This window comes from Chinchilla lanigera, unplaced genomic scaffold (genome assembly GCF_000276665.1).
Source record: "Chinchilla lanigera isolate Chin_1 unplaced genomic scaffold, ChiLan1.0 scaffold00011, whole genome shotgun sequence".
NCBI classification, from domain to species: domain Eukaryota; kingdom Metazoa; phylum Chordata; class Mammalia; order Rodentia; family Chinchillidae; genus Chinchilla; species Chinchilla lanigera.
The window spans coordinates 18,595,987-18,621,901 of record NW_004955412.1 but is presented as its reverse complement, the minus strand read 5'-3'; the positions used below and the strand labels follow the sequence as shown (position 1 = coordinate 18,621,901).

Below are 25,915 nucleotides of genomic sequence, written 5' to 3'. Positions count from 1 at the left end.
TCTGCCCCCCCCAACTTTGATATTGTACACACTGCTGAAATTTTATTATTTTATGTAATAGGGCCCTAGAGGTGACAATGCTCAAAGAGTTTGCATTTTTATATTTTAATAGGCATTGCCAAATTACTCTCCAAAAGATAGAATAATGTGCAGTCCAATCAATACCTTCACCAACGGCAACACATGACCAATCTGAGAGGGAGGAGTGGAAAGAAGGAAGGGAAAGAGAGGGAAGAAAGTGGTACTTAAAATACCATTTTAATTTATATCTTTCCACTAGAAATAAAATCAAACTTTTTTGTGTTTATTGGCTGTTTGAATTTCTTCTATGAATTACCTGTTTATATTGTTTACTTTTTTTATCTCATTGAGGCTTTTCTTTGATTTGTGGAAGTTTTTTGTATATTGAATGTCATCTGTATTGAATGACATCTGTTATCTATACACAATTCCAATATATACATGGATCTATTGATTTTTATTTTTTCGGTCTCCTTCTCTCTTCCTCTCCCTCTCTCTCCTCTCACCTCTCTCTTCTCTCTTCCTCCCTCTTTCTTTCTTTCTCTCTCTCTCTCTCTCTCTCTCTCTCTCTCGCTCTCTCTCTCTCTCTCTCTCTCCTTCCTCTCTCTATCCTTCTCTCTCCCCTCTCTCTCCCCCTTGGTGCTGGGGTTTGAACCCAGGGCCTTATACATGTTGAGCACTGGCTCTACCATCCAGTTCCACCCCAAGTCCTTGGTTATCTTATTCAAGAAATTTTCCCTTACTTGGTTGTATTTATTTTGTTTTGTTTGTGGTACTAGGGATTGAACCTAAGGGAACTCTTACCACTAAGCTATATCCTCAGTCCTTTTTATCTTTTATTTTGAGAGAGGGTCTTGCTAAATTCTAGGCTGGCCTAGAATTTGCAATCCTCCTTCCTCAGCCTCTGGGGTAGCTGAGATTACAGGCATGCATCCCCATGCCCTCTCTGCTCCCCTTAATTTTTTTTTATCAGGATGATTACTAAATTTTATCAAGGGCTTTCCATGTTTGATAAATAACATGATAACATAATCACGCAACTTTTCTCTATTAAGCAATTAAACATCTACAGCTCTTTGTTTCAATCTCTTGTCAATTCAGATGCCGATGCTTCTTGGAACAGTAACACTTCAAAGCTCTCAGGAGGCGTTTACCCTCAGTTTGACAGTGCAGGAATCAGGGGTCCTGAGGATCGGTGGCAAGAGAGCCTCAAAGGCTCAGATTCAGACAGAGAAGACCAGGATGGCTTTTAGCTCCCGCAGGGAGCCAACCCTGGTGAAGACTGCACATGTCCCTGTTAGACCCGCATGTGTAGTCTTCTGCCTAGAGTAGCTGTCCATCCCTTTAATCTTGCCCCGCTAGTCTCTGCTCTTGGAAATATTACCCATTTTAAAGCTCAAATTAAATACCACCGGGAGTCTTCCCACGTCCCCGAGATGTCCCCCAAATCCCTCCTCCTAATGCTACATCATTTGCATGTAACCCCACTGAGGCAAGAATCACCTAATTCTCCTGCAGGGACTCACTTTGGGTGTGTGTCCACTTTACTTCTCTCTGCAGCGCCAGCGCCTGGCAGAGTGGCTGACAGCGGGCATGCCATCAATGCTGAAAGAAGGTCTGACAGATGAGAGGTGAGTGGTCACTCCTCACCTACTCCAAGGGGGAATTCTGTCCCCACCAGGATCCTGCAGGGTGGACTCCACCTCGGTAGAGGGCATCCTAGACCCCTCTCCAGCTCCGGAAGCAGGGCTGCCTGCCATGGGAAGACTACACTTCCCAGCGATCCCAAGGAAAAGCGAAAACCCTTTGGCTTTGACAGCCGCCACCACAGGTCTTTCCGCCTCCCCTGCTTGCTTGGGAGCTGGGAGCTGGGAGCTGAGAGCTGGGAGCTGGGAGCTGGGAGCTGGATTATGGTGGCCTGAGCAGCCAACGCAGCCGCAGGAGCCCAGAGCCGCTGCCCGTTCCCGCGCCCCCAGCCTCGCCAGGAGAACCGAGACTGCAGCCGGCGCCACCCTGCCATGCCCGCCCCTCCCAGCCCCCAGAAGGGCCCGAGCCCGCTGCTGAGGCTGCCCGCCGCCGTCCAGATGTAGCTGGGTCCCGGATCGCAGCCTCTGCCCTCCTCTCGTGCTCTGCGGATTTCTGCTGCCCGCTCTCCACCGTCTGGACCCCGGGGCTGGCTGAGGGGCCTGCAGGCTCTGGACTCCTGATGCCGCCAAGCCCCCTCGCCTGAGAGAAGCCACCGCCACCCAGACGTGGGGACAGGCCACGGGGACGGACGTGGGCCCGAGCTAGCCCAGAAGGCCCGGGCCCACCATGGCCCCGGCCCTGCCCTGGCTCCTGCTGTGGGTGGGCTCGGGAGTGCTGCCTGCCCACGGCACCCAGCACGGCATCCGACTGCCCCTGCGCAGCGGCCTGGCAGGGGCCCCCCTGGGGCTGCGGCTGCCCCGGGAGACCGACGAGGAGCCCGGCAGGAGGGGCAGCTTTGTGGAGATGGTGGACAACCTGAGGGGAAAGTCGGGCCAGGGCTACTATGTGGAGATGACCGTGGGCAGCCCCCCTCAGACGGTAAGGTGGTCGGGCGGGCGCTGGCCCCCTTCCCGCACAGCAGAGGAGGCCGGGTGGGAATGCAGCAGGCTGCCCCCTGCTAAGATGGGCAGACGGGGCAGCAGGAAGGACACACAGTCAAACTAACCCTCTGGGGCCACACTGCCGAAGTCGCCCCCAAACTCCGCTTTCCCGCCTCCTTACCCTTCACTAGCTTCCCGGTCCCCCTCGGCGGATCGCGCTTCCTCCCTCCCACCCTGCTGCGCGCTCCTCAGTAAGGACTGGAGCCAGAGACGCACTTCAGTCCGGGCGCCCGAGGTGGGGAAGGGACAGGTCATAGGGACACCAAAACAGGTGTCAGCCCCCTCGGGTGCAAGCCACGCTTGAGTCTCCCAAATTCCATCACCCTGGCTGCAGGCCACCCAACTCCCCCCTCCTCCAGCGTTCCAGGGACGCTGAGGTCCCCACTTCATGTCCTGAGGACCAGGAATCCGGGCATCAGTTGGATCAGCACCTTCCTCCGCCAGTCTAGGCTGCCTCACACAGTGAAGTGGCAGTGCTCCTGACCTCCACGCCACTCAGGAGCCTGAGGGGGTCCTGCCTCCACTCCACCCCTCCTTCCTCTTCGCAATCACGCCTTCCCCTCCATCCGCCTCCTGCACTCCAGCCCCTCCCCCACCCCGTGCCACTATAAACTCTGAGCAGACAGGAAAGGAACTGAGCCTGGGTAGAGGACAAGCCATGGGAAAGGAGCCGGACCCCTTCTAACAGTGGGTGGTCTCCATCCGTGGTAGAAGGGCAAGGCAGAGCTGGAGAAAGCACATCCTACTGTCCCCATCCTTCTTGACAGTCACCGAGGTACCAAAAAAGTGGCTGAAGGAGACTGTGCCCTCTACACCCTGCGTGTGGCCACGGGAGCGTGGGTTTGAGCAGCCCTCCTGTGGGGTGCCTGGCTGACCTCTGCGTACATCTGCCTCCTCTGTGGGCGGGTCTGGGCATGGGCGCAGTAGTTCTGCATATGCTGGTGTGTCACTTTAAATCTGATCCTGCACATCTCTGTGAGCCGCCCCCAGATCTGCGTTCATGCCTATGACCAGAAAGCCTGGCCATGGAGAGTGTGTAAAGGTGGTAGTGTAATGGGGTGAGAGGAGGGACGGTCACATTTCCCTGAAGTGAGATCGCTAGGTCTGGAAGAACCACCGACCTTCACCTTCCAATACCTGACAGAAATCAGCCTTCCTAGGGCCATGCCACCCAGGCCTGCTTCCCCGAATCCAAGGTCCTGGTCTCCCCCCCGGGGACCCCTCTTCCTTCCTCTGAACCGTAACTTCCCCAGATGTAGTGTCCGATCTTTGTGCAGAGGCCAGTCCCTAAGAGCCTGAGCAAACAAAATGCTAGGTATCATCAGGGAGCGGGAGGCATATGGAATCCTGAGACCTACTCTCATTTCTGCCAGTGAGGTGCTGTCCACACTGTGTATACACCCTGTGACCGGTCACAGGGCAGAGCTGCTCTGCAGAACCAAGGGATGTTTTTTTTTTTTTTTTGAGACAGGATTTCTATGCAGTTCAGCTTGGCCTTGAACTCACTTTGTAACCCAGGCTGGCCTCAAATTTGCAGTGATCCTCCTGCCTTAGCATCCTGAGTGCTGGGATTACAGGCATGCATCACCACGCCCAGCCCACAAGGGCTTTACAGTCAGACAGATCACCTGAGGCTCTACCTTTCCAGTTTCCCAGCTGTGTGGCCTTGCACAAATTATATAACCTCTCTGGGGCTTTTGCCTTATCTTTGACATGAATAAAATGAAGTCTGTTTTGCAAGATAATTGTAAGGATTAAAAAAAAAACAGCAGAGGGGGAAGCATCTGGAATAGTGCACTGGCCACATTAATTGACCTCCAGAAAATATTACTTCACTTTCTTCTTTACTGGTACGCCCCTGTGCCTCTTCTGTGCTATGCTATGGGACAGAAAAACTTGGTGTCTGGGTTTCTGTGTTGTATACATGTGAGATTAAGGGGCCAGCTGCTGCACTGCTGTGATCCCCTGAGATGCTGTGTATGTCCTCCAGCCCAGCATTTGGCAGAGAGTAACTGCTCAGTGTCTGTCGTCCCATCCTCCTTGCTGGAGACTAGAGATGAGGCTGGAAGTTGCCAGGCAGCACTCGTAGAGCCACTCTGTGCATTGCACTGTGCCTCCCGACCTGGGTCTGTGCTGTGGGACTTTGATCTTCTCCCCAGCAACCTTGGAGAAGGCCATCCAGCACAATGCACAAGTAAAAGTGAAATCTGGGGAGCACTTCCTATCTTCGTGGGCTAATCCACAGAGAGACAGAAGACATGTTTTCTGCTCATAAAGATCTAAGAGTAGAAGCAAAATATAAGTACTCATCCAAGGTCATCCGTAGCAGTGATAGGCAAAGTGATGGTCCGAAGATCCTTCTCACCAGAGCCTGTAAAATGTATAAATACTCTGCCTGCACCCTAGACTCAGGGAGTCAGACTCTCTAGGGGTGGGACCCAGCCATTTGTGTCTTAAACTGGAGAAGCACTGATCTGTGGGTGTCCAAAGAGTGAATGTTTAGGTGTTCAGAAGGTCATGAATTACCGGGGAAGGCTTCTTGGAGGGGGTATGCCCTGAGCATGGTCTTGAAGGATGGACTGGAGTGGGAGGCCATTGCCTGGGAGGAAATGGCACCTGTCCCAGTGCACTGCAATTGTACCCTATTTGTCTGTCCGTGTCTGCTGCTTCCCATCCTACCTGCTTAGCCAGGAAAGGCTACAGTGAATGAGAGATTGAGTTATGTGTGTTTGGGCTTAGGCATGTTTATTTAGGAGACAAGAGAAAGCTCAGCTCACTTAATATTACAGGATTGTGCTGAGACCGGATAAATTTGGGTAAATACGATAAAGTCAAATTACCAAAAGCTTTAAATGTCAAGCTATAAGGTTTAGACTTTGGTCTTCAGCTATTAGGGGAAAGCTGAATTCATTTGTGCAGAGGAATGACACAAAGAAAGCAATCTTTTCAGAAGAGACGTCTGAATTTTAGAAAGGAACCACTATACGGGTGGCAGGAGGCTCTGTCACAACAGCCCAAGTGCTAGATGGTGTGACAAGGACAGCATGAGGCTGCAAGACAGAAGGAAGACCAGGATGCCAGCAAGGCCACGAGGGAGGTACGTGGGCAGGACTTGTGAGGCCAGTGTAGGTGTGGAGAAGGTATCAGGGTGATTTTGAGACTGTGATCTGGGGAGATTTGGAGGAAAACAAGACTGTGGGGATAGGGAAACTAGCAGCAGGGCATGGTGTAGTGGTGCTGCTGTCCTCTATACCTGGGTTTATTGCTGGAGTGTAGACAAAGCTTCTCTTACACATTCTACAGGTGTTATTTTGTTCTTTACAGAAATTCCTATAATATATATAGAAGGTCCTTATTATTCAGAGCATCCAGCACAAGAAATGGGATCTAAAAGATTAAATAGTTGACCAGTGGCAGGAAGGTAAACTGAGACCCTGTCTCACTCCTTGTTCTCCCTGTCTTGGGGAGGAGGGTTTATGATGAGCATTCCTCTTCCATTCCCCATAGTACCCGCTTATATCTCCCTTAGCACATGTGTCATAATATGTTATAACTGTTTTTGTGTCCCTTATAAAACTTTAAGCTCTTAGGGTTGGGGGTATAACTCAGTGGTAGAGCACTTGTCCAACATGTACAAGGACCTGGGCTCGTTCCCCAACCCTGAAAAAAAAAACTCTTGAGGAAAATGTCTTTTATTTTGCAGTACCTTATTTCTCTTGTATTCTAATATCTGTAACAGTGGTGGCACACACCTGTGATCCCAACACTCTGGGAGGCTGATTGCCACGGGTTCAAGGCCAGCCTGGGCACTTATTTAGCAAGACTCTCATCTCAATATAAAAACATAAAAGACCAGGGATGTGGCTCAGTGTGCTGGATCCATCCCCAGCAATGAGAGAGAGAGAGAGAGAAGGAGGGAGGGAGGGAAGAAGGGAAGTCATCATCTCATGATAGTATGAGCATCACTGATTAAACAAGATAATCATTTGCTAGAGATGAAATTTGGTGATAGTCAGCCCAGTGTAACAAATATTTATTGAGCAGCTTATGTGCAGAAGAGAAAAATCAGGGCATAGTCTCAGCCCTTAGAAAGCTCATGACTTGGTGTGAGACACAGACATATAAATATATAAGACCAGGGTTAGGGTGTGGCCCACTCGTAGAGTACTTACCCCAGCACTACCCAACTACACACACACACACACACACGCACACACATACTTTTCTCCCCCTCTTCTCCGAGTGTTTGCGCAACTAGAAGAACAAGGGATCTTGGAAATGCAGGGGAGAAGGGGCTCCTGACTGGGCACTAGGGAAGGCGCACTTCAGAGATGCATGAACTATGGTGAGAAGCCGGAGGCTGTGGTGGGAATGCTGAGGGGCTGAGTGGAGCCTGAGTGGACACAGTCCTGAGTCCTAACAGTACATGAGAAGAGGGATCATGTAGTCTAGTTTTGGTTCCAGGAAAGCGAAGAGTGGAGGAGAGCTGGAATAGTGCAGTGCAGTGGCTGTCTGCCGGGGTACAAGGGGCTGAAGGAGGGCAGCAGCAGTGAACAGGCAAAGGAGAAACTGTCTTCAGGGTTCCGGCGTTCACCAGTCCTTCCCTGCCCCTTGGAGATTTAAGGGGTGAGAGAGAGAAAAGAGTTTCCTTTCTTCTGCTTCCCCTCTCTGACTTTGTGTTGGAAATCCAGAAAGAAGAACATCTCCAGGGAAGCCTCTGTAAATCCTCTCCGCTGAGGGCCATCTCCTTTGAGTGCCTGGGCAGTGGAGAGTTCTGGGAAGAGGCCAGACCATTGTCCTAGTTCTGGAACTACACTGAGACTCTCCTGAAAGGATGGTCCCAGAGGCTGGAAGGCATTCACTGACGCGTCGCCCTTAGGTACTATAGTTAGGGGGTTCCTAAGAGGGAAGGGGTGGGTGGCGAGAGGAGAATGTAGAATCACTAGTGCTGGGGGCTTCTGGCACGCCGGGTGCAGATGCCTAGGTGCTTTCCTCACAGCCTTACAAGGCCATGGAGCAAGCTGGCTGCATTCCACTTCTGCCATACAAGCTTGTCCTCTTTTCCAAACCTGAGCTGCTGTCACCCTGTGGCTACCCTCTTTGCTGCCCACTGTAGCTCTGCTGCATCCAGGCTGAAGGTCTCCTACTTAGCCTCGCAGAGTCAGTGAACAGCAGCACTGACTCCTTCCAGTGCCTGTGAAGATTTTGCCAAGGAATGAGCTCTAGCATTTCCCAGTGGCTGCAGCAGAGAAGCCCGTGTGCTGAGCATGACCCAGGTGACTTGAGAGGAAACTGAGCATGTGCCAGAGATGGGCTTCACTTTCCACTGAGAGACAGACCAGGAGAAGATTAAAGCCACCATAACCTGTGGGTGGGACAAAGTTAGACAACAGGAAGGAGTTACTGCCCCGCGATGAGAAGCAGGTAACTCGCAGCTGCTGTGATATCTCGTAGAGCAAGGTTTTTCTGGATGGTTTCTGTAGAGGTTGAAGGTATAAAACAGGCCTCAGGGCTATTGTGACTTTCCTCAGGTAGCCCGCCCTGCTTTCTCGGGGTATACTTTTATCTTGCCTTTTCTCCTTTGGCCCAAGCTTGTCTGCAGAACCAGTTTCTCCCCGGCTCTTCACTTTTACTTTCTCAAATAAACTTGGCCACTGCTTTAAAAAAAAAAAAAAAACAGGCCTCAGGAGCCCATGCAAGGATTCAGGGTGTATGTAGCTCAATGGTACAGCACGTGGTTAATATGCATGAGGCCCCGAGTTCAATCCCCAGCACACTCTGCCCCCTAAAAAGCCAGCGTCTTAGATCTGTCCACATTTCTCATCTCACTGACTAGGAAGCACTGAGGAGTACTAGCTGAGTTTGGCTGGAGGTGGGGGAGAAAGTGAGCATTCCTGGCCAAAGAGGGAAGGGTGCCCTAGAAGTCTGATTTGGGGTGCCCTGGCTATCTTGGGATTTCTTTAAGACCCAACCTGAGGTAGGGTAAGCGGTGCTGCCCAGTACCCATTACCAGCTACTGCCTGGAGAACAAAGTGGAGGACAGGAGATACGTCTGAGGAGAAGTCTATTTGTCAGGACCAACAGATTTGTTCAAGGTAGGGGGAACATGGACAGGACCCAGCTGCCGAACTCACTTTGAGGCAGAAGCTGTTGGCCATGAGCTACCCCCAACAGCTGAATTTAGGTTCCTTGTGTCCTTCCTTGCCCCTCCTCCCAGCCTGGGGCAACCTCAGTCGCAGGCAGGGAAGCAGATGAATCTGGCTCAGACCACTCTAGGACCAGGGAACCCTGGAGCCACCACAATTCCTGTAAGAACCAAAAGCCCCCACTGGACATTCAGTTAATGTTGCATGGTTTGGCAGGCATTAGTTGTCATGGTCACCGTGCTTGGTGGCCACGTACAGTGCCAGGTTGAGGATCACCCCTGCAGAGACCCTGGGGCTGAGAATTAAGAGCAGGAGTCTGTAGGATCACAGGGAACCAAAAGCAGGGTGAGGCAATCACAGAGAAAAAAAAATCAGTGTGGATCACCTACTGGGGGCTACAGGATGATTAGGAGATAGGGTTACAAAGGCGCCCACCATTATGGAGCGCATAGCCTATGGGACAAACAGACGTTAAATCAGTGGTTAAAGATTGGGTGAGGATTAACCAGAGAATCCCAGACAGTTGCTACTGAGGATCTGCAGGAAGAGGAACCTAATCTTGGCTTGGGCATCAGGGTAAGACCTTGGGGGCAGGATGTTTGTGGTCTGGGAGACAACGTTCCAGGCAAAGGAAGCAGTATATGCAATGGTGCGCAGCTGAGGCCATCATGCCACTGGAAAACTTCACAAGATGTGCAGTGAGGCCTGAGAATAGCAAGAGAGGCTTGCTGGAGTTGACCTATGGTTGGCCAGATACTCCCAGGGTCAAGGGTCCTGGGATTTAATTCAAATTATATCAGTTATCTGATACTGGGTAACAAACCATGCCAAAATATAGTGGCTCAAAACAAAAGTCATTTTTCAGGATTCTGTGGTTGGCTTGCGGTTCTTCTACCAGTCTTACTTGTGCTAACTCATGTGGGTGCAGTCAGGTGGCAGGGCAGCTGACGGGGTGGACAAGCTATACCTGTTAGGCCTCTGGTACCATGAAGTCTTTCACCCTGAAGGAGGCTAGACTGAGTTCTTCACACAGAACCTCAGGGCAGCATTCCAAGAGGGCAGTCCCCTTTGCCTGATGTGCCACTGGCCAAAGCAAGCCACATGGCTGAGCTCAGTGTCAATGTCAGAGGGGCTCACACAAGGGCATGGATGTGGGCGGGTATGACTCATCAGTGTGATAATGTGCTACACACTTCCTTCCCAAATGGGAGACACAGGAAGGTCAAGGAGATAAAAGACCACAGTTGAGGGCTAGTCAGGACCAATGGATTCTTGTCCTAGCTTTATTGCTTATTGTGTAAGATGGGTCAAGTTTCTCACTCAGCCTAGGTCTGTTTCCTTCTCTGTAAAAGGGAAGAAAGGCTTCTACATCCCAGCTTTAGCTAAAAAGATCCTTATACAAGAATATAGAGTTTTCCCCTCATTGACTCAGAGGCTTATACAGAAGAAAATAGACTTCTCTAGTAGGAAGATTGGATAGAGTCCTTGCCCCTCAGAGAATTGCGAAAGTGGCAAGAGCTTGGGATAGGCTGCAAAAAAAAAAAAGACTGTGAGGTTTTTGCTATTTCTAGGGTACTGGGTATGGAACCCAGGGTCTTGGTTTTGCCAAGCAAGAGCTCTGTCACTGATCTACACTCTGTTGTGGGTTCTTAACAATTACAGATTGTTCAAGATTGGCAAGAGCCCCATCTCTCCAAACCAGTGGACAGATGCCTCCTGAAGGTGTTTTTCATCTATAAGAATCTCAGCTATCACTGTCTGCTGGAAAGAGCTGGGCATCTGGACAACAAAGGGCTCACACTAAACTCACCAGCTCCTTATCTAGCTCATCAATCCAAAATTATTGCTGAGTTCCAGCAAACTTGGGCAGGCATGCCTCTCCCTGTGGGGCTTGTTAGCACTCCCCTTGAAGCTGCCTCCTCTCAGAGGCCCCAGGGGCACATTTGTTTGTTAAGTGATTGGCACTGACCTAGACCTGACCCCAGGTTATAGCCCCTGGGCATCTGACTCTTGGATCTGCCTGGGCCATGGAACCAAGAAAGTGGCTTCAGCATCAGGCTGCCCAAACACAAGCCTCCTGGGTCTATCCAGGGTGCCAGAGCACCAAGGCAGATAGGTCTGAGCTTGGGCCACAGCTGTAACCTAAACGGCCACTGTCTGAGAGCCACTGAGGAATTCCTGCCCTCACCTAGCACCCCCTAAACAGGTAGATCAGCCCTTTCACTTTTTAGAGGGAGTTGGGGACTGGCTGAGCGAATAGGGAGCTGCTGCAAAGCTGATTCGGCAACCCGGAGTGCTCTCTGCCTCCCACCCTCCTCAGGCTGAGAAAACAGCCCCGAGGCAAAGGAGGCCCTGAGCGAGGGACAGGGCCCCAATCTTTGCTCAGATGGGGACCCGTTGTCCCTGAAAACTGTGCAAAGTTTGTCAGAGGCTCTTGTACAGCTGTAATCTGCATTTCATTTTATGAATTTATATTTGCTTTGTTCACTTCCCTTTGTTTCCCTGGAGTTACTTTTGGTGTAAATACTTCTTTTGAATATTTTTCAATAAAGCTAGAGAGAGAAGGAGCCAACCCCCACCCCCTTCTATCTCGAGGACTCCTAAGGCTGGAGAGACTGGGTAGCCACACCTTCCCCCAAGCAGAGGTAAAAGCCAGAGAGAGTTAGAGGTGGAAGGGCCAGGATCACTGAGCTCCTTCTAAGCGCCAGGTGCCTTCATGTGTGTAATCAGATTTATTTTTCCTACAACCTTACGGTCAGCTTGATTGTTCCCGCTTTGCTTTTTCAGACAAGCAAACACACAGACTCCGAGAAGTTAAGTCACTTGGATTTTCCCCACCTGGTAACTGGCGGAGCTAAGACTGGAATTCAGATCTGACCCCAGAGTTTCCCTCCATGATGCCTGGACACTTAAAGTGTGAAGGCAGATGTGTCTCGCCAGAGTTGATTCTTCAGGACCCTGTTGATATAGGGGAAAGAAACTCCCAACCTGAAAGATATCTGGGACAGGTTCGTGTTCTCTAAAACCGAAGAATGGATTTTAGGAAAAGCGGAGGTTAAGAGCAGAATATATTTATTGAGAGAAAGCTGTCCGAGAGAGGGATAGAAGGGGGCCCCAAGTGGGTTGCCCCCAGCCCTTTCACTTTTGTTCTCCTTTAATCACTCATTTACTCATGAAATATTTATTGCCAGGTGCTATGATACCCACTGGGGACACACTGGAGATTTTAAAAAATTAGACACAAAAGGAGGTGAGAGTCAGTGTGAGTATGGGAATATAGCCTAGTCTTCTTCCTGAGGAAGCCCCTTTTGCGCTCAGGCTGCAGGGTGGAGGGGATGAGTAGACTGCAAGTAAAAGGAGGATGGTGCAGGCAAAGGGAGCAGCCAGGGCCACAGCCTGTCGGGGGGACCCACTGCTGTTGTGAGGAACTGATGCGGGGCTGGCGGGCACAGGGCTCGGGGCAAGAGAAGACAAGCATAGGCTGGGTGTTCGGGTAGGGCCAGACAGTGAAGGCCCTGCAGGATAAGTTAGAGTTTTAAGTTTTTATTTTAAGAGCAAAGAGAAACCCCTGATGACAGGAGGGTAGCCAGGTCAAGTTTGCACTTTAAAAAGATCACTCCAGCTGCAGCACAGAAAACAGGTGCCAGAGGTCAAGGATGGATGTGCTAAGACCAGCTGAGAAGCCACTATACTACTCCAGGGTGAGATGATGCCAGCTAGGTTGCAGTGGCAAAGGAGATCGCAAGACGTGAACACACTCAGAAGAGTGAAGGTTAATTGGACGGGACTGGTTGGTGCACTGGAAAGAAATGGGAAAAGAGAATGATGTTAGGAAGTCTCTGAAGTTGCTGCCTCACAGAACAGCTGGATCATGACAGCATTCACCAACAGAGGGAACCCCAGGAGACAACGAGCTGGGCAAGACCTCATAAAGTCAGCTTTGGACACCTTGGCTTTGAGCTATCTTTCAGGCAGTTCGGTATGTGTGTCTGGAGCTCAAAGGGGAGAAAGGGCCAGTCTGAACAGTTGTAGGATCTTGGGTTCCAGGTGAGACACACAGGCAGAGGGCAGCATGAGAGGAACTGGCCTGTGTAAATGTGAGCCTCTAAAGGAGAGAGGACACAGGACCTGAGGCGATAAGGACGGATGTGAAAAATCTCTTTTATATCTGGAGACATGAAATCATTGGTAACTGTAGTAAGGGCTGTTTGATAGTGGAGGGACCGAGGCAAGCCCAGTTTTAGAATGGGTTGAGGAACGAGTGGGAAGTGAAGAAATGAAGACAGCTTGGCTGAGATTTGGGTTGTGAAGGGAGAGGAGAGAGAGGAGATAGCTGGAGGCGGGTGTGAGATGGAGGAAGTTTTTTGTTGTTTTTTAGTGAAGAGACTCAAGCATTTGTAAATGCCAGTGGGAAGAATCCAGATTTGATGGCGCTGGGGGTTGAGGAATGGCTGGATTCTTGGATCTACCTGAGAGAAAAGGGAATAGGGTAAAGGTTGGAGAGGGAGGAGCAGGGCTGAAGGAAAGGATGGGCTGGGGCAGCCGCTGTGGGCTGGCATGATTGGTTGTGGGAGATGAGAGTGTGGCATTTAATAGCCCATCTTATGAGCTAAAAGGTGAGGCTCCCGCCACTTATTTCCCTTTCTGGGCAGCCCCTAATGGCCCTATTCCATGAGTGTGGTGACTCAGTTCTCCTGCCTCAGCCCTACCCATCAGAAGGCCTCCCCTCCGCAGAGCAGGAAGGCAGAGGAACTGCCCAGGGGCTCAGGTAGCAATGCTGAAGGACAATACCAGAAATCACTTCTCAGCAGTGGGATCACAAGCAAAGGGCAAACAGACACTTGCCCTGGAGGGAGTCTCAGCTGTTTATTTTGGTTTCGCATTTTTTTGTGGAGGATAAAGAGGGAAGAGCAGAGCACAGTGGGAACCTGAAATCCTGGGGTGGGGATGGGTGAGGGTGACAGGAATAAGTGGGGGTCCTTCCTTCCCGGGCTGGGCCCCCTTTGAAGTAGAAGAGGGAGAATGTTCTTCAGTAGGAAGAGAAAGGCTGGGGCAACTAGAGTGCCTAGGCCTCCTGGCTGGGAGGGAGCTGCCTGCAAAGAGGAGGGGAATGGGGTAGCAAGAGGGGGCTGCGACTGTAGGGATCCCCACATGATGCTACACTTCAGTGTGAAGAAGTGGCCCTATTTGCTAGAGTAGGCCAGGTACACACCTTTCCAGTGTCCCCTCCTCTGCACAGGCTGTGGGGATGGTGTTGAGGTGACCTTCTTTCTTTGGAGTCCAGGCATATGTAATATGAGGCTCTCCACCCCTGCTGCGAACTAAGTTCTGGGACATAGGGAAGGCTGGGAGGGGGTGAAACTTTTTTTTTTTTTTAATCATTAACCTGGTTGATTGAAATCTGAACTGTGGAGCCTCCCAGCTCTATTGATTTTCTCTGAAAGCCCAGCAGCTGGAGCCAGTGGCTGCTCAGAGACCAGGGAGAGGAAAGGGTAGAGGTAGGGGAGGGGGCAGGGGGAACAATGGGAAGTCAGCCAGGAGTGCAGGGTTGGGAAGGAGGAAGCAGGAAGGAGGCAGGGTTGGAGGGTCAGATGGTGCAGAGGGGTCTTTGGGGACCAGAGGGTGGTCAGAAAGTCTCTAGGCATCAGGGCGGGTGAGGTCGGCCCAGCCACAGAGGCACTGCGGAGAGCAGGGAGGAGACAGAGAGGATCTGCCATAGGACAAAATCAAAGCTCAGAGAAGCACAGTGACCGGCTCAAGGTGACAGGGTCAGAGCTTGCACCAAACCCAAGCTCAGCAGACTTCACTGCACTGAGGAGAAAGGACACAGAAACGAAGGCCCAAAGCTCAGGAGAAAAGCTGAGATGAAGGACATGGAGAGTTGGTAAGAAGAGAGATTTGATTTACAGGTCACCATGTTTTTGGGGACAGGAGCCTGCCTTCTCTGCTCAGAAGAGTAGAGCAGACACAAAACAATAGCACTGGTCTGACTGAGGGCGATCAGGCCATCAGGTGTTACTGAACCAGGCCCACTATGCCCTCCGCACACTGTGCCAGCCACTGAAGCAACAAGTTTTGTCAAAGAGAATTTATCCATAGAACAGTTAAAGGTGAGGATGGGGAGTCCCTAGACCCAAATCTACCTCCCAGAGGACAAAGTTCACAGATATTCATGGAGTCAAAAAATGGGGTGGCTGTCGTTCGCATCTAGAATGTCCTATGGAAGCCCGTGTGTGAGCAGCTTGGTCCTCAGTTTGGTGATTTTGGGAGATGGTGGAACCTTTAGGAGGTAGAGCCTAATGGGAGGAAATGAGGTCACTGGTGAGAGCCTCGAGGAGGACGTTGGTACTGGTACTCTTCTTTCTCCCAACATGATACACTAGGCTGCTGAGGGCCCAATGCAATGTGGTCAAGCAGCCGTGGACCAAAACCTCTAAAATTGTGAGCCAAGAACCTTTCCAACTTTTAAGTTGGTTTTCTCAGGTATTTTCTTAACAGCTGTGGAAAGCCGACTAACACAAGGGTGTCTGCGGCATGGGAAAAGGTGATTGATTAGAAGCAGGGAAAGGGGAAGTAATCAGTGGTTTCTACGTGCACAAACTTCACGGCTCTTTATAAGAGGCATGTTCTGAAAATGGCAGTGTTAGTAAGACCCATGAGTGGAGTTTCTGGCTTTCTAATGTCAAAAGGTCACCTACTGGATACTTGTGAAGGTCCAAGAGAAAGGGTCAGTGGTTTCATCCACTTTGAGCCACACGAGGCTATCTCCAAGTTCCTAAAAAAAACTAACTTAATCCTTACCAAGGTGGGTGACCATATGTCAGAGGTGTTATCTACAGGAAAATTAGCAAGGGCCTATTACATTATTGTTCAGTTAATGACTTCTAGAATCAGTGATAAAAGCAGCTAAAGATGCGGTGATGAATGCATGTATCCCAGCACTCTGGAAGGCTGAGGCAAGAGGACTGCAAGTTTGAGCCTAGCCTTAGCAACTTAGTGACTTCATAAAACCTTTGTCTTAAAAAAATACAAAAAAAAAAGGGGGTGGGCATAGCTCAGTGTGAAGGCTCTGAGTTAAATTTCCAGTACCAAAAAACAATAAAACAGCAACTAAAGCAAATGGATTTATTCAGGTATTTCCTGGATTTTAAAAGGAAAAAAAATGTTTCTTGGTTTTTGAACTTTAGGTGAGGGGAGAATGGCTGAAGTCTTTTTTTTTTTTTTTTGGCATTTTAAAATTTTAGATATATACAATGACAACATTCATCACAGGGAATTTGTACCTGTACATGATGTATCTTACTTCTTCTTTTTTTCCCATTCTCCTCCCTTCAACTCCTGCTTCCTAATGTCTTTTAAGGGAAATTCTGTGTTTTGGCTGGGGGGGGGTGGTTTTTTTGGTTTTTGGTGGGGTTTTTTTTGTTGCTGATGCCTTGAACTCAGGGCTTCACACATGCTAGACAAGTGTTGTACCACTGAGCTATACCCAGAGCCCAAGGGAGAAAAATGATTCATTTCCTTATGGAGACTTGGTTATAAAGAGGAAAGGGGTAGAAGAGATTCTCAGAGGAGTTACATAGCAAAGAACACAGAGAAAACATCTATTCACTTAGCCAAAACCTGGGCCTGAACAGTTGGGTTTCACCAGGCTATCACACGGCTCCTAGCTCCTTATTACTTGTGACAGTAAGGCACACAGGTCCGTGTGACTCTGAGACAGACGGGGAGCCACCTTCTGCTGGGTAGAGATACAAACACACACACAGGCACTCACATGCCACCCTGGTGCCCACAACTCCCCTCGCCAGTGCCAGCTCCTAGAATAACTCCTCTGAGCTGGAGGGAACACATCAGGCCTTCCTGGGGAAGACAGAAAAGGAGGGGAAGAGGCTGGCTCTGAAGACAGAGCTGGTTGGTACACGAAGAGCAGAAGCCATCTGATGGTGGAGAGAGATGGGAACCATGACAACGCTCACACAGCACAAACACAGACAGCTCTGGTGTCAAAAAGTGCTAGGATTTTCAGAATGAAACAGTCTCTGAGGCCATGTTGTTACTGGCCACTTAGGTTCGTACGTTCAGGTTCATCCACTCACCACTGGCCAGATCAAAAGAGACCATATATTTTGTTAGGAAGGGAAAAGGATTTATTCAAAGCTAGCTCCCAGGAGATGTACGAGCCTAATTGCCTCAAATCACCATCTCACCATATACAGGTATACTGGGGTCCTTCATAACAAGGAAGAGTGTGTGAGGGAATACAATGTCACAACAGACATTTTCAGGCTAGCCGCATCCCTTCCTCTCCCTTCCTTGGACCCAGACCTCTCTCCCTCCCTTGCTTAAGGGAATGAAGTTGAGCATTACCTCCTGGTACCAGGAGTGGGTGAGAGGTTGCAGGGGGTTATGCCCTACACCTTAAGAAAGTTTGGAAACCACTTGATGCCAAAGGGAAAAAAAAAATCTAACTTTTAAAGCTCCATTTTGCAGTGCTGGCTACAGTGTGGAGCGTGCCATGGGACCCTAAGTTCTGTTTGTGGTTATGGCACTAGCAGGTGCCAATCTGGCTGGCACTGTGTCATGGAAGCCTCAGCCTGGACATTCCAATGGGAAACTGGCTACAGGGTGAGGGACCCCAGGCTGGGAAGTACAGAGCCGCCTAACACGTCTTCTTCCTCTGACAGCTCAATATCCTGGTGGACACAGGCAGCAGTAACTTTGCAGTGGGGGCTGCCCCCCACCCTTTCCTTCATCGCTACTATCAAAGGCAGCGGTGAGTCTGGGAGAGTGCAGGGCAGGAGCCAGTCCAAGGAGAGGTGGGAAGGGCACAAGGAGAAAGGAGAGGGTGGCCAGGAGAAGTAGAGGGGGTACTGGAGAGCCATACCCCGGGAAAAGGTAAACTGCAACACAGCTTGTGTGAAAGGGATGTAGCCTCATGGCTCCCAGAGCCATCTCCACGGCTCGTTTTCTACCTACACGGGGAGGTAAGGGAACTTCACCCACAAACCCTCAGTGGCTTGCTGTTTTCTAGTAGCAGCTGTAGGTACGCCGAACAGGCTGTAGCCTTACCCTGGGGCCCCTCCAGGTGGCTTTGCATGGTTCAAGGACGTAAGGGAAAAGATCTTCCCCAACCCCCACTACCTGGACTCACATCAGGGATTGAAAGCTCAACAGTATCCTCCCCGCATCAGCCCAAGTGCCACCTGCTGGGTTCAGCTTACTGGAGAAAGGGAGAGTGGGAGTGGGTTTTTAGGTGAGAGAGGCAGTGAGGGATGACCCCGAAGCCCTCCTGGCATAAGAGCAGGATGAGGAAGTGGTGAGAAGACATCTCATGCCTAAGCCGCCTGCGTGTGAGTAGCTGTATCCTAACTTCGGACTGCTAGGCAGGTACAAGCCCCACCCCCACTTCCTGACTTCTTTAACCCCCACCCCATTAACGTCCCTTCTAAAGGAACAGAAAGTGGAGTGCGCGCAGGATCAATTTAAAGCACTCATGCCCAGTCTTCGTCCCAGTTCTATCATTACTCCCCTCAAACCTTGATTAGTGACATGATTAAACAGAAGTGGGGGCAGCAACACTTGGATGAATGTGCTTTGCCAAGTGGTGTACAATACCCACCTGCTCTGAGACGCTTGTGCAAATCTCTTCTCTAGAAAAACTTGCTGCAGAGCCTCCACATTCACGCTGCCTGGAAACTTCTCCACCACTCAGATGGTACCACCAGGTCCCAAGGCAGAGTCAATGGCTCCTTTGCTCTGGGAGCTTGTTGGAACCACAGGGAGAAAGAGATGCTGGCTAGCTGGCCCCACAGAAGCAGCAAGCACAATGCACAAAGCCTAGCTTGTTCTTCGCAGGCTTGAGCTCCAGATCTAGGAATGTGAGCTCTGGAGATGGGACAGCCCCAGCAATAGCTCCCCTCATCTGTTATAAGATCCTATTACATTCTGTTCTGGGCAGTGGGTCTAGGGGATCTTCTGCAGAGCAGCCTGAAAGCAGACTGTTAGGATGCCCCTGAGCTAGGCGGCCTTTGGGAGTATGTTTGATGCTGGGTCTCCGTAGCAGATGTTGTGTTTATGCATCCAGATCTCTGCCTCCTTTCCACAGGTCAAGCACATACCGGGACCTCCGGAAGGGCGTGTATGTGCCCTACACCCAGGGCAAGTGGGAGGGGGAGCTGGGCACTGACCTAGTGAGCATTCCTCATGGTCCCAACGTCACTGTGCGTGCAAACATCGCTGCCATCACTGAATCAGACAAGTTCTTCATCAATGGCTCCAACTGGGAAGGCATCCTGGGGCTGGCCTACGCTGAGATCGCCAGGGTGAGGAGCAAGGCTGGTCCTATATACTATGTCTGCACAATGCACACTGCATGCTACACAGGGGAGGAGTTAAGGGAAAGAAGGGGGACTAAGGGAAACACATCGGTTTGAAGGGTTCTTCACCGGGACAGGGTGGCAGTCTGAACTTTACTGCTACGGAAGGCAAACCACAGTGAGAGCAGCTACGATAGGTACAGGAAGAGGCTGTGGTTTCTGTGCAGCCTAAGATCTTTGGTTTGCTTGTGTTGAGACAGGGTGTCACTATACAGTTGAGGCTGGCCTCCTACTCACAGCAATCCTCCTGCCTCAGCCTCTGAAGTGCTAGGACTACAGGTGTGCACTACCATGCCAGGCTTAAATTCTTTGTGTGCACCCTAAGATGTTTAAGGGAGGCTCTCATAAACTTGAAGCAGGTTGGGCATGTGGGAATAAACGATCCTATGGCTCTGTGGGCCATACTTAACTTTTTTGCATGGCCACTGTCTCTTGCTAACCCTCTACCTGCCAGAATTTAGTAACTCCAGGTGGTGATTCCCAAGGAACATCCCCAACTTTCTGCTTTTTCCTTCCAGTGTAGGCAGGAAGCTAGCCTCTGTCCAGCAGGGACAGATTTACTGTGAAGATTTACTCTTTTGTCTCCTTTTGCCGCAGCCTGATGACTCGCTGGAGCCCTTCTTTGACTCTTTGGTGAAGCAGACACACGTTCCAAATCTCTTCTCCCTGCAGCTCTGTGGTGCAGGCTTCCCCCTCAACCAGTCTGAGGCTGTGGCTTCTGTCGGAGGGAGCATGGTAAGTAGGGCCTCAGAGGATGGAGGACCTTGCACGTGGAGAGACATGGGTGCCATCTACCCATCCCTTCTTAGGGCAACCACATGGTCTTGGCTCTACTACTTCAAATCAGGAGAGGCCTCTTGATATTCCCCATCCCTACTTTTCTTTTCCATTCTTCTCTTCCTTACGTTATTCCTGAAAAGGACTCGAGGATCTATGGTAAACTTGGAAAGGATCAGAAGTACTTAGGAACCATTTCAAAGGAAATGAAAGTAAGACCTATTAATGGTCAGAAGGCAGAAATTTCAAGAGTTTAAGTTTATTTATTCATTAATTAGGACAATGGTGAATGGTTCACCAACACAGAAAAATAAAACTTAGAAGCAATAATCAATGCATTCAACATTTATTTGCCAGTTTAGGTTTAAATAACTTCATGTCAAGGACTATGTGATTCTGAAACAAATAATTAAGATCCTATCAAGCCTTTTCTCCTGAACACACTTAGAGAGAATACATCACTTTGGGATGTGACTGATTAGAAGCTGGAAAATGGAAACGGGTATATGCAGAGGGCCTTGCTACCCCAAGATGAGACTGAGCTGACCGCTTGTCTTTGTGACTTGCTCGTCTGTGCCAGCACACGGTGCCTGTCTCCTTCTCTCTTAGATCATTGGGGGTATCGACCACTCGCTATATACAGGCAGTCTCTGGTACACACCCATCCGGCGGGAGTGGTATTATGAGGTGATCATTGTGCGGGTGGAGATCAATGGACAAGATCTGAAGATGGACTGCAAGGAGGTAATAAAACCAAGGGGGAGCCAAGCAGAGAAGAGGGGGTAGGTACCACACATGGGGAGCACCTCACGTTACAAGGTTGGCAGGATGAGGCAGAAGTACAGTACAAGGCTGCAGAGAGGGTAGGGGCTGGGCTCAGAGGTCAGCTTAATGGTCACAGAGCAGGACCTGAAGTTAGGAGCCAGGAACTGGCAGAGCACTTTCACAGGGACCGTAGGCTTACATAGTAACATGAGTGGAAAAAAAAAACAAAAAACCCCAAAACCCATGAAACTAGTTTGTCTGGACTCTAGTCACTGCCTTGCTTCACAGGCCTTGGGCAAGCTGTTTGCAAGGCAGTGTGTTAGATGTCCTATAGGAATCCTGCTTTAGAGTCACAGACCTAGATTTGAAGCTAGCTCTGCCATTTACTAGCTGTGTGCCCGTAGGCTTGTTACTCTGTGTTTCAGTTTCCTCATCTGCAGACAGAGGTAAAAACAAATTTCCCAAACATTATAGAAAAGGTCAGAGACAGCACACAAAGTATTTGTCCCTGTGGTTGGCAGTACCCAACAAATACGAGCTAAACCGTTTGGGCCTCCTTCCCTAGATTCTTGCATGTGCTAAATCAGAATACATGTAAAAATACTATGTGAAGTTAAAAACACTATACCAGGGACTTTTTGTTTTAAGATTTGGAGAATGTTTGCCCACCCAAGATAATAAGAGCTAACCTTTACTGAAGTGCCTCCTGTCTGTGACACACCACTCTAAGTGTTAATTCAATGTATTAGTTTATTTAATCATTACAATAATTTTTGAGGTAGGTACTACTATATCCACATTTTAGAGACAAGGAAACTGAGGCACAGAAGTTAATTAACTTGACTAAGGAGGTACATACACAAGCTGGCAAAGCCAAGATGCCAACCTGGCAGTACCCCAAGCAGTCAAATTCACCCTTCTATCTCTGCCCATAGCCAGGTATCAAAAAAGCTCTTCTAACCCTTTCCTCTCCTTCCTAGTACAACTATGACAAGAGCATCGTGGACAGTGGCACCACCAACCTTCGTCTTCCCAAGAAAGTGTTTGAGGCTGCAGTCAAATCCATCAAGGCAGCCTCCTCGGTCAGTGCACTAAGGATAGGGTACAAGAGATGACATGGTATCACAGGAAGTCAGTGACACCTGAGGGACGGCAAGAGCCAAGATGACTACAATTAGATCCTTCTACTTAAGAGCTCTTAAACACTGGTCTCCTGTACTGGTCTCGGTTTACTCGCCATCTAATGCCGCTGGTACAGAACTTTGCCCTCAGTCTCCTTTCGACCCCTAACCCTTGGCTGTAGTTTACCTTTCCCTGCTTTGGATGTTTCCCCCAAAGAAGCAAATAAAGGGCCCAGTCAGTGTTATGAAAACAGGCGCGCAAGATGATGGAGGCTGACTCCTCATTGTTATCCTTTTCTTGTCAACACAGACAGAGAAGTTTCCAGATGGCTTTTGGCTAGGGGAGCAGCTGGTGTGCTGGCAGGCAGGCACCACCCCTTGGAACATTTTTCCTGTCATCTCGCTCTACCTCATGGGTGAGGTCACCAACCAGTCCTTCCGTATCACCATCCTTCCACAGGTACGTCCCTAAGCTGAGGCAGTGGGATCCCAGGAAGAGGACAAAATACAAATTAAAAGACAGTGACCGGCTTGGCTTCCCAGATCTTGGGAGACAAGATAGATGAGTGCCCAGTGGTAAAGGGGTTTTGGAAAGCACAACCTCTTGGGGCTCAGGGATGGCAAAGGGAAGAGCTACCTAAGTGCAGCCATACCTAGAGGGCAGAGATGAGGTGGAGCATGAAGCAAGGAAGACACCCTGTCACCCTGCAACTGTTTACCCCTAGCAATACCTGCGGCCTGTGGAAGACGTGGCCACGTCCCAAGATGACTGTTACAAGTTCGCCATCTCACAGTCATCCACTGGCACGGTTATGGGAGCTGTTATCATGGAGGGCTTCTACGTCGTCTTTGATCGGGCCCGAAAACGAATTGGCTTTGCTGTCAGCGCTTGCCATGGTAAGAGCACGGAGATGAGGGTATGGTTCAATTCGTATTCCCACTGTCAGCAGTTAGGCTACCTGGGCCCCTGTCCGTTTGGGAGGCAGTAACAGTGGCCTCAGGCTAAAGTCAGCATAGTGTGCAAACGCTGGTGCCTGTGCTCACCCTTTAAAAAAATAATTAATTAATTAATTTTTTGGAATTGCCTGCCCTGGTGACCCCTGCCTAGACTGGAAAGCTCTGTTGGAAACCACTACAGCAAGAGCTGCCTGGCCCCCTTAGGAAGCTCTGGATAGAAGGGCAGCGGGCTAACCTTCAGGGAGCCCGTCAGGTGCGCTATTGTACGGTGAATGCTCCTGCACAAAGGTGACAGGAGTTTCGTTCCCCCACGATGTAACCAGGGAAGGGTGCTACTCTTAGGGCTATGAGAGGGGAGACAGGCCCCCGTCTAGCACTGGCTTTCCTGCCTGCTCCTGACTATCTCCACAAGGAGGACTAAACAGAGCTTGATTTCAAGGTGTCACTACCCAGAAGTTCTTTTTGTTGTGTAACTCAAACTGCTGTGGGACAACCGAGAGCTATCCCTTCACATCTGCCCTTTCCCCAGTGCATGATGAGTTCAGGACAGCAGCAGTGGAAGGCCCTTTTGTCACCCCGGACATGGAAGACTGTGGCTACAACATTCCACAGACAGATGAATCGACCCTCATGACCATAGCCTACGTCATGGCTGCCATCTGCGCCCTCTTCATGCTGCCACTCTGCCTCATGGTGTGCCAGTGGCGCTGCCTGCGCTGCCTCCGCCATCAACATGATGACTTTGCTGATGACATCTCCCTGCTGAAGTGAAGAGGCCCGTGGGTAGAAGACCAAGATTCCCCTAGACCACATCTGGGTGGTTCCCTTTGGTCCCAAGTCGGAGACACAGATGGTACCTGTGGCCAGAGCACCTCAGGACCCTCACACACCCACCAATGCCTCTGCCTTGACAGAAAAGAAGGAAAAGCTGACAAGGTGGGTCACAGGGCTTGCACCTGTAGGAAACAGGAGAGGGAAGAAAGAAGCACTCTGGTGGCAAGAATATTCCTGGGTCACCTCGAACGTGAGCTGGGAGATTCTGCTGCTTGAACCTTCAACCCTGAACCTTTGCCCACCATGCATTTAGATTCTCTAACCCAAAGTATTCTTTCCTTACTTTCAGAAGTCCTCACATCACACCCAGGCTACCCCAGCGTGTAGCTCTGCGGTACCCTGGCAAAGAGCCAACCTCATATCCCTGCTGGCAAAGTCAGCAGAAGATACATAATTTGCTATTTGTTTTAGAGGTAGGGACTAGGTAAGCAGGCCTAACACTGGTGCCAGACTGCCTCTCGAATGAAACAAAAAGCTATTAGAATATTTATGTACGGGGGGCAGTTAGAGGAGAGTACGAAGACAGGGAATTGGTATTAAAGTTAGGAAAAACAGACACAGCCACTCACCAGTCCCAGTTTGAGACCTCACCTCCAAGGCAGAACCCCATCTTATGAGATGGGTGTCATTTCCCAGTGTTTATGTGGTTGCAGGCTGACCAAAAGTGAGATGGGAAAAAGGGCTTATCTAGCCAAAGAGCTCATTTTAAAGCTCTTTTAAATGAAAGATGCCCATGAAGAAGTTCCACTTAAATGAATTTCTATCTTATTAATTCCATTTGTCTCTGCTTGAACCCTTTCTTCTATATATGATAGGTGCCACCAGAACATCCCAACCCCCAAAGCCCTAGGTGCCCTATGGCAGAGCAATTGGAATATAGCAGGGCTGGGCGCTGTCTCCTTGGTCACATGTTCACTCCTTCCCCCAAAGCCCTCTTGCTCTGGAGCTTTGCAGCCAAGGTGCTAAAAGGAATAGAGATGAAACCTCTCCGACCTAACCCCTGAAAGCAGGTATAGGGTTGACGCCTTATACCTCTGCCTAGATTTCTTCCTGTTCTGCTCTAAGAAGTGGTAAGACCTTCATATAACACTGAGTGGTTTCATTGCTTTCTTACCCTCTCTAACGGCTCCTCCATTTATTTGACTAAGGCATCACACATTGGCTAGTATTACATCGAGAATGTCAGAAACATGGGGCTTTCTGGCTCTGAGTCATTGCCTTCCGTATAAAGGCCACCTGGAGAAAGGATGGCAGCCTCAGGGCTTCCTTATTTCCTTCACGTTTTCCTTGTTGGAGGCTCTTCTCTTCTCCCACCCTGTTCTCTGTGCTATTCCCAATGTACATGGGTACCCAGGCTGGTTCTTGGGCTAAGCAGTAGGGGCCAAGTTCACTTCCTCTGGTCAGTTCTACACAGTAGACTGTGATACCAGTGTTAGTGGGACCGGCTGAGTGTTCGCAGTTTACCTGCTGCATCCTAACCCTATCTGGTCTACACACTACTTCCAGGTAGGGGACCTGGCAAGTGTGGGACTGCCTGATGAAGGAGAAGGAAACACAAGGAGGGCCTCTGGAGTTGCTGGCCTTAGCCAGCTGCCCACAAGCCATAAACCAATAAAACAAGAATATTAAGTTAGAGTTTTTTATCTGGGTTCTCTTCATTCCCTCTGCACTTGGTGCTGCTTTGGCTGACTGGGAACACCCCAACTACAAAGACTGACAGGAAGACCGGAGACCGTCCGCTTCCGACTCACAACTCACGGTGTAAATAAATTTCCAGACCTGCTACCATGAAATGAAAATGCCACATGCTGCTTTACAATTTCTACCCATGTTGGGGAAAACTGGCTTTTCCTCACTCTTTTCTAGGGCATAAAACTCAACCCATTCATTAGTAAATCTCATGTCCTATTTTTTTTTTTAAGAGAAAACTTGGATTTATTTTTCTTTTTACAGTTATTTCCTTTCTACCCTGAAACTATAAACTCTAAGTAAAAAAAAAAAAATCCTAACAAAAGCTTCTTGCTTGTAAAAACATGTATTCTATAGCTTAAAGTTTTACTCCTGAAAAGTGACTGGTCCTGCCTCCACACACTGCAGCCGTGGCCCTCGCTCCAGGCTACGTGGGCTGTACCCCTGTAGGCCAGGCAGAGGGAGAAGGGAGAACGGGGTGGCCACGACTTAAACATTGCTTCTGACTGGTCCTCATCAAGGAAAAGAGAAACAAGGAGGCCCCAGCTCCATGGACAGCTCTCCGGAACACTTACTCTCTGGCTACAGTTAGCTTTTCAGGA

At 49.8% G+C, this 25,915-nt stretch overlaps 1 protein-coding gene across 1 annotated transcript; it reads left to right on the top strand.

Annotated features, from left to right (window-relative positions):
• The first annotated feature begins 1,812 nt into the window (after positions 1-1,812).
• On the top strand, positions 1,813-25,259 carry Bace1 (beta-site APP-cleaving enzyme 1). Its single transcript, XM_005378205.2, has 9 exons — positions 1,813-2,586; positions 17,479-17,567; positions 18,900-19,116; positions 19,768-19,905; positions 20,557-20,691; positions 21,693-21,794; positions 22,144-22,293; positions 22,559-22,730; positions 23,320-25,259. Exons 1-9 carry the CDS (start codon positions 2,335-2,337, stop codon positions 23,559-23,561), a joined length of 1,497 nt encoding a protein of 498 aa, XP_005378262.1. The 5' UTR covers positions 1,813-2,334; the 3' UTR covers positions 23,562-25,259.
• Positions 25,260-25,915: the final 656 nt, after the last annotated feature.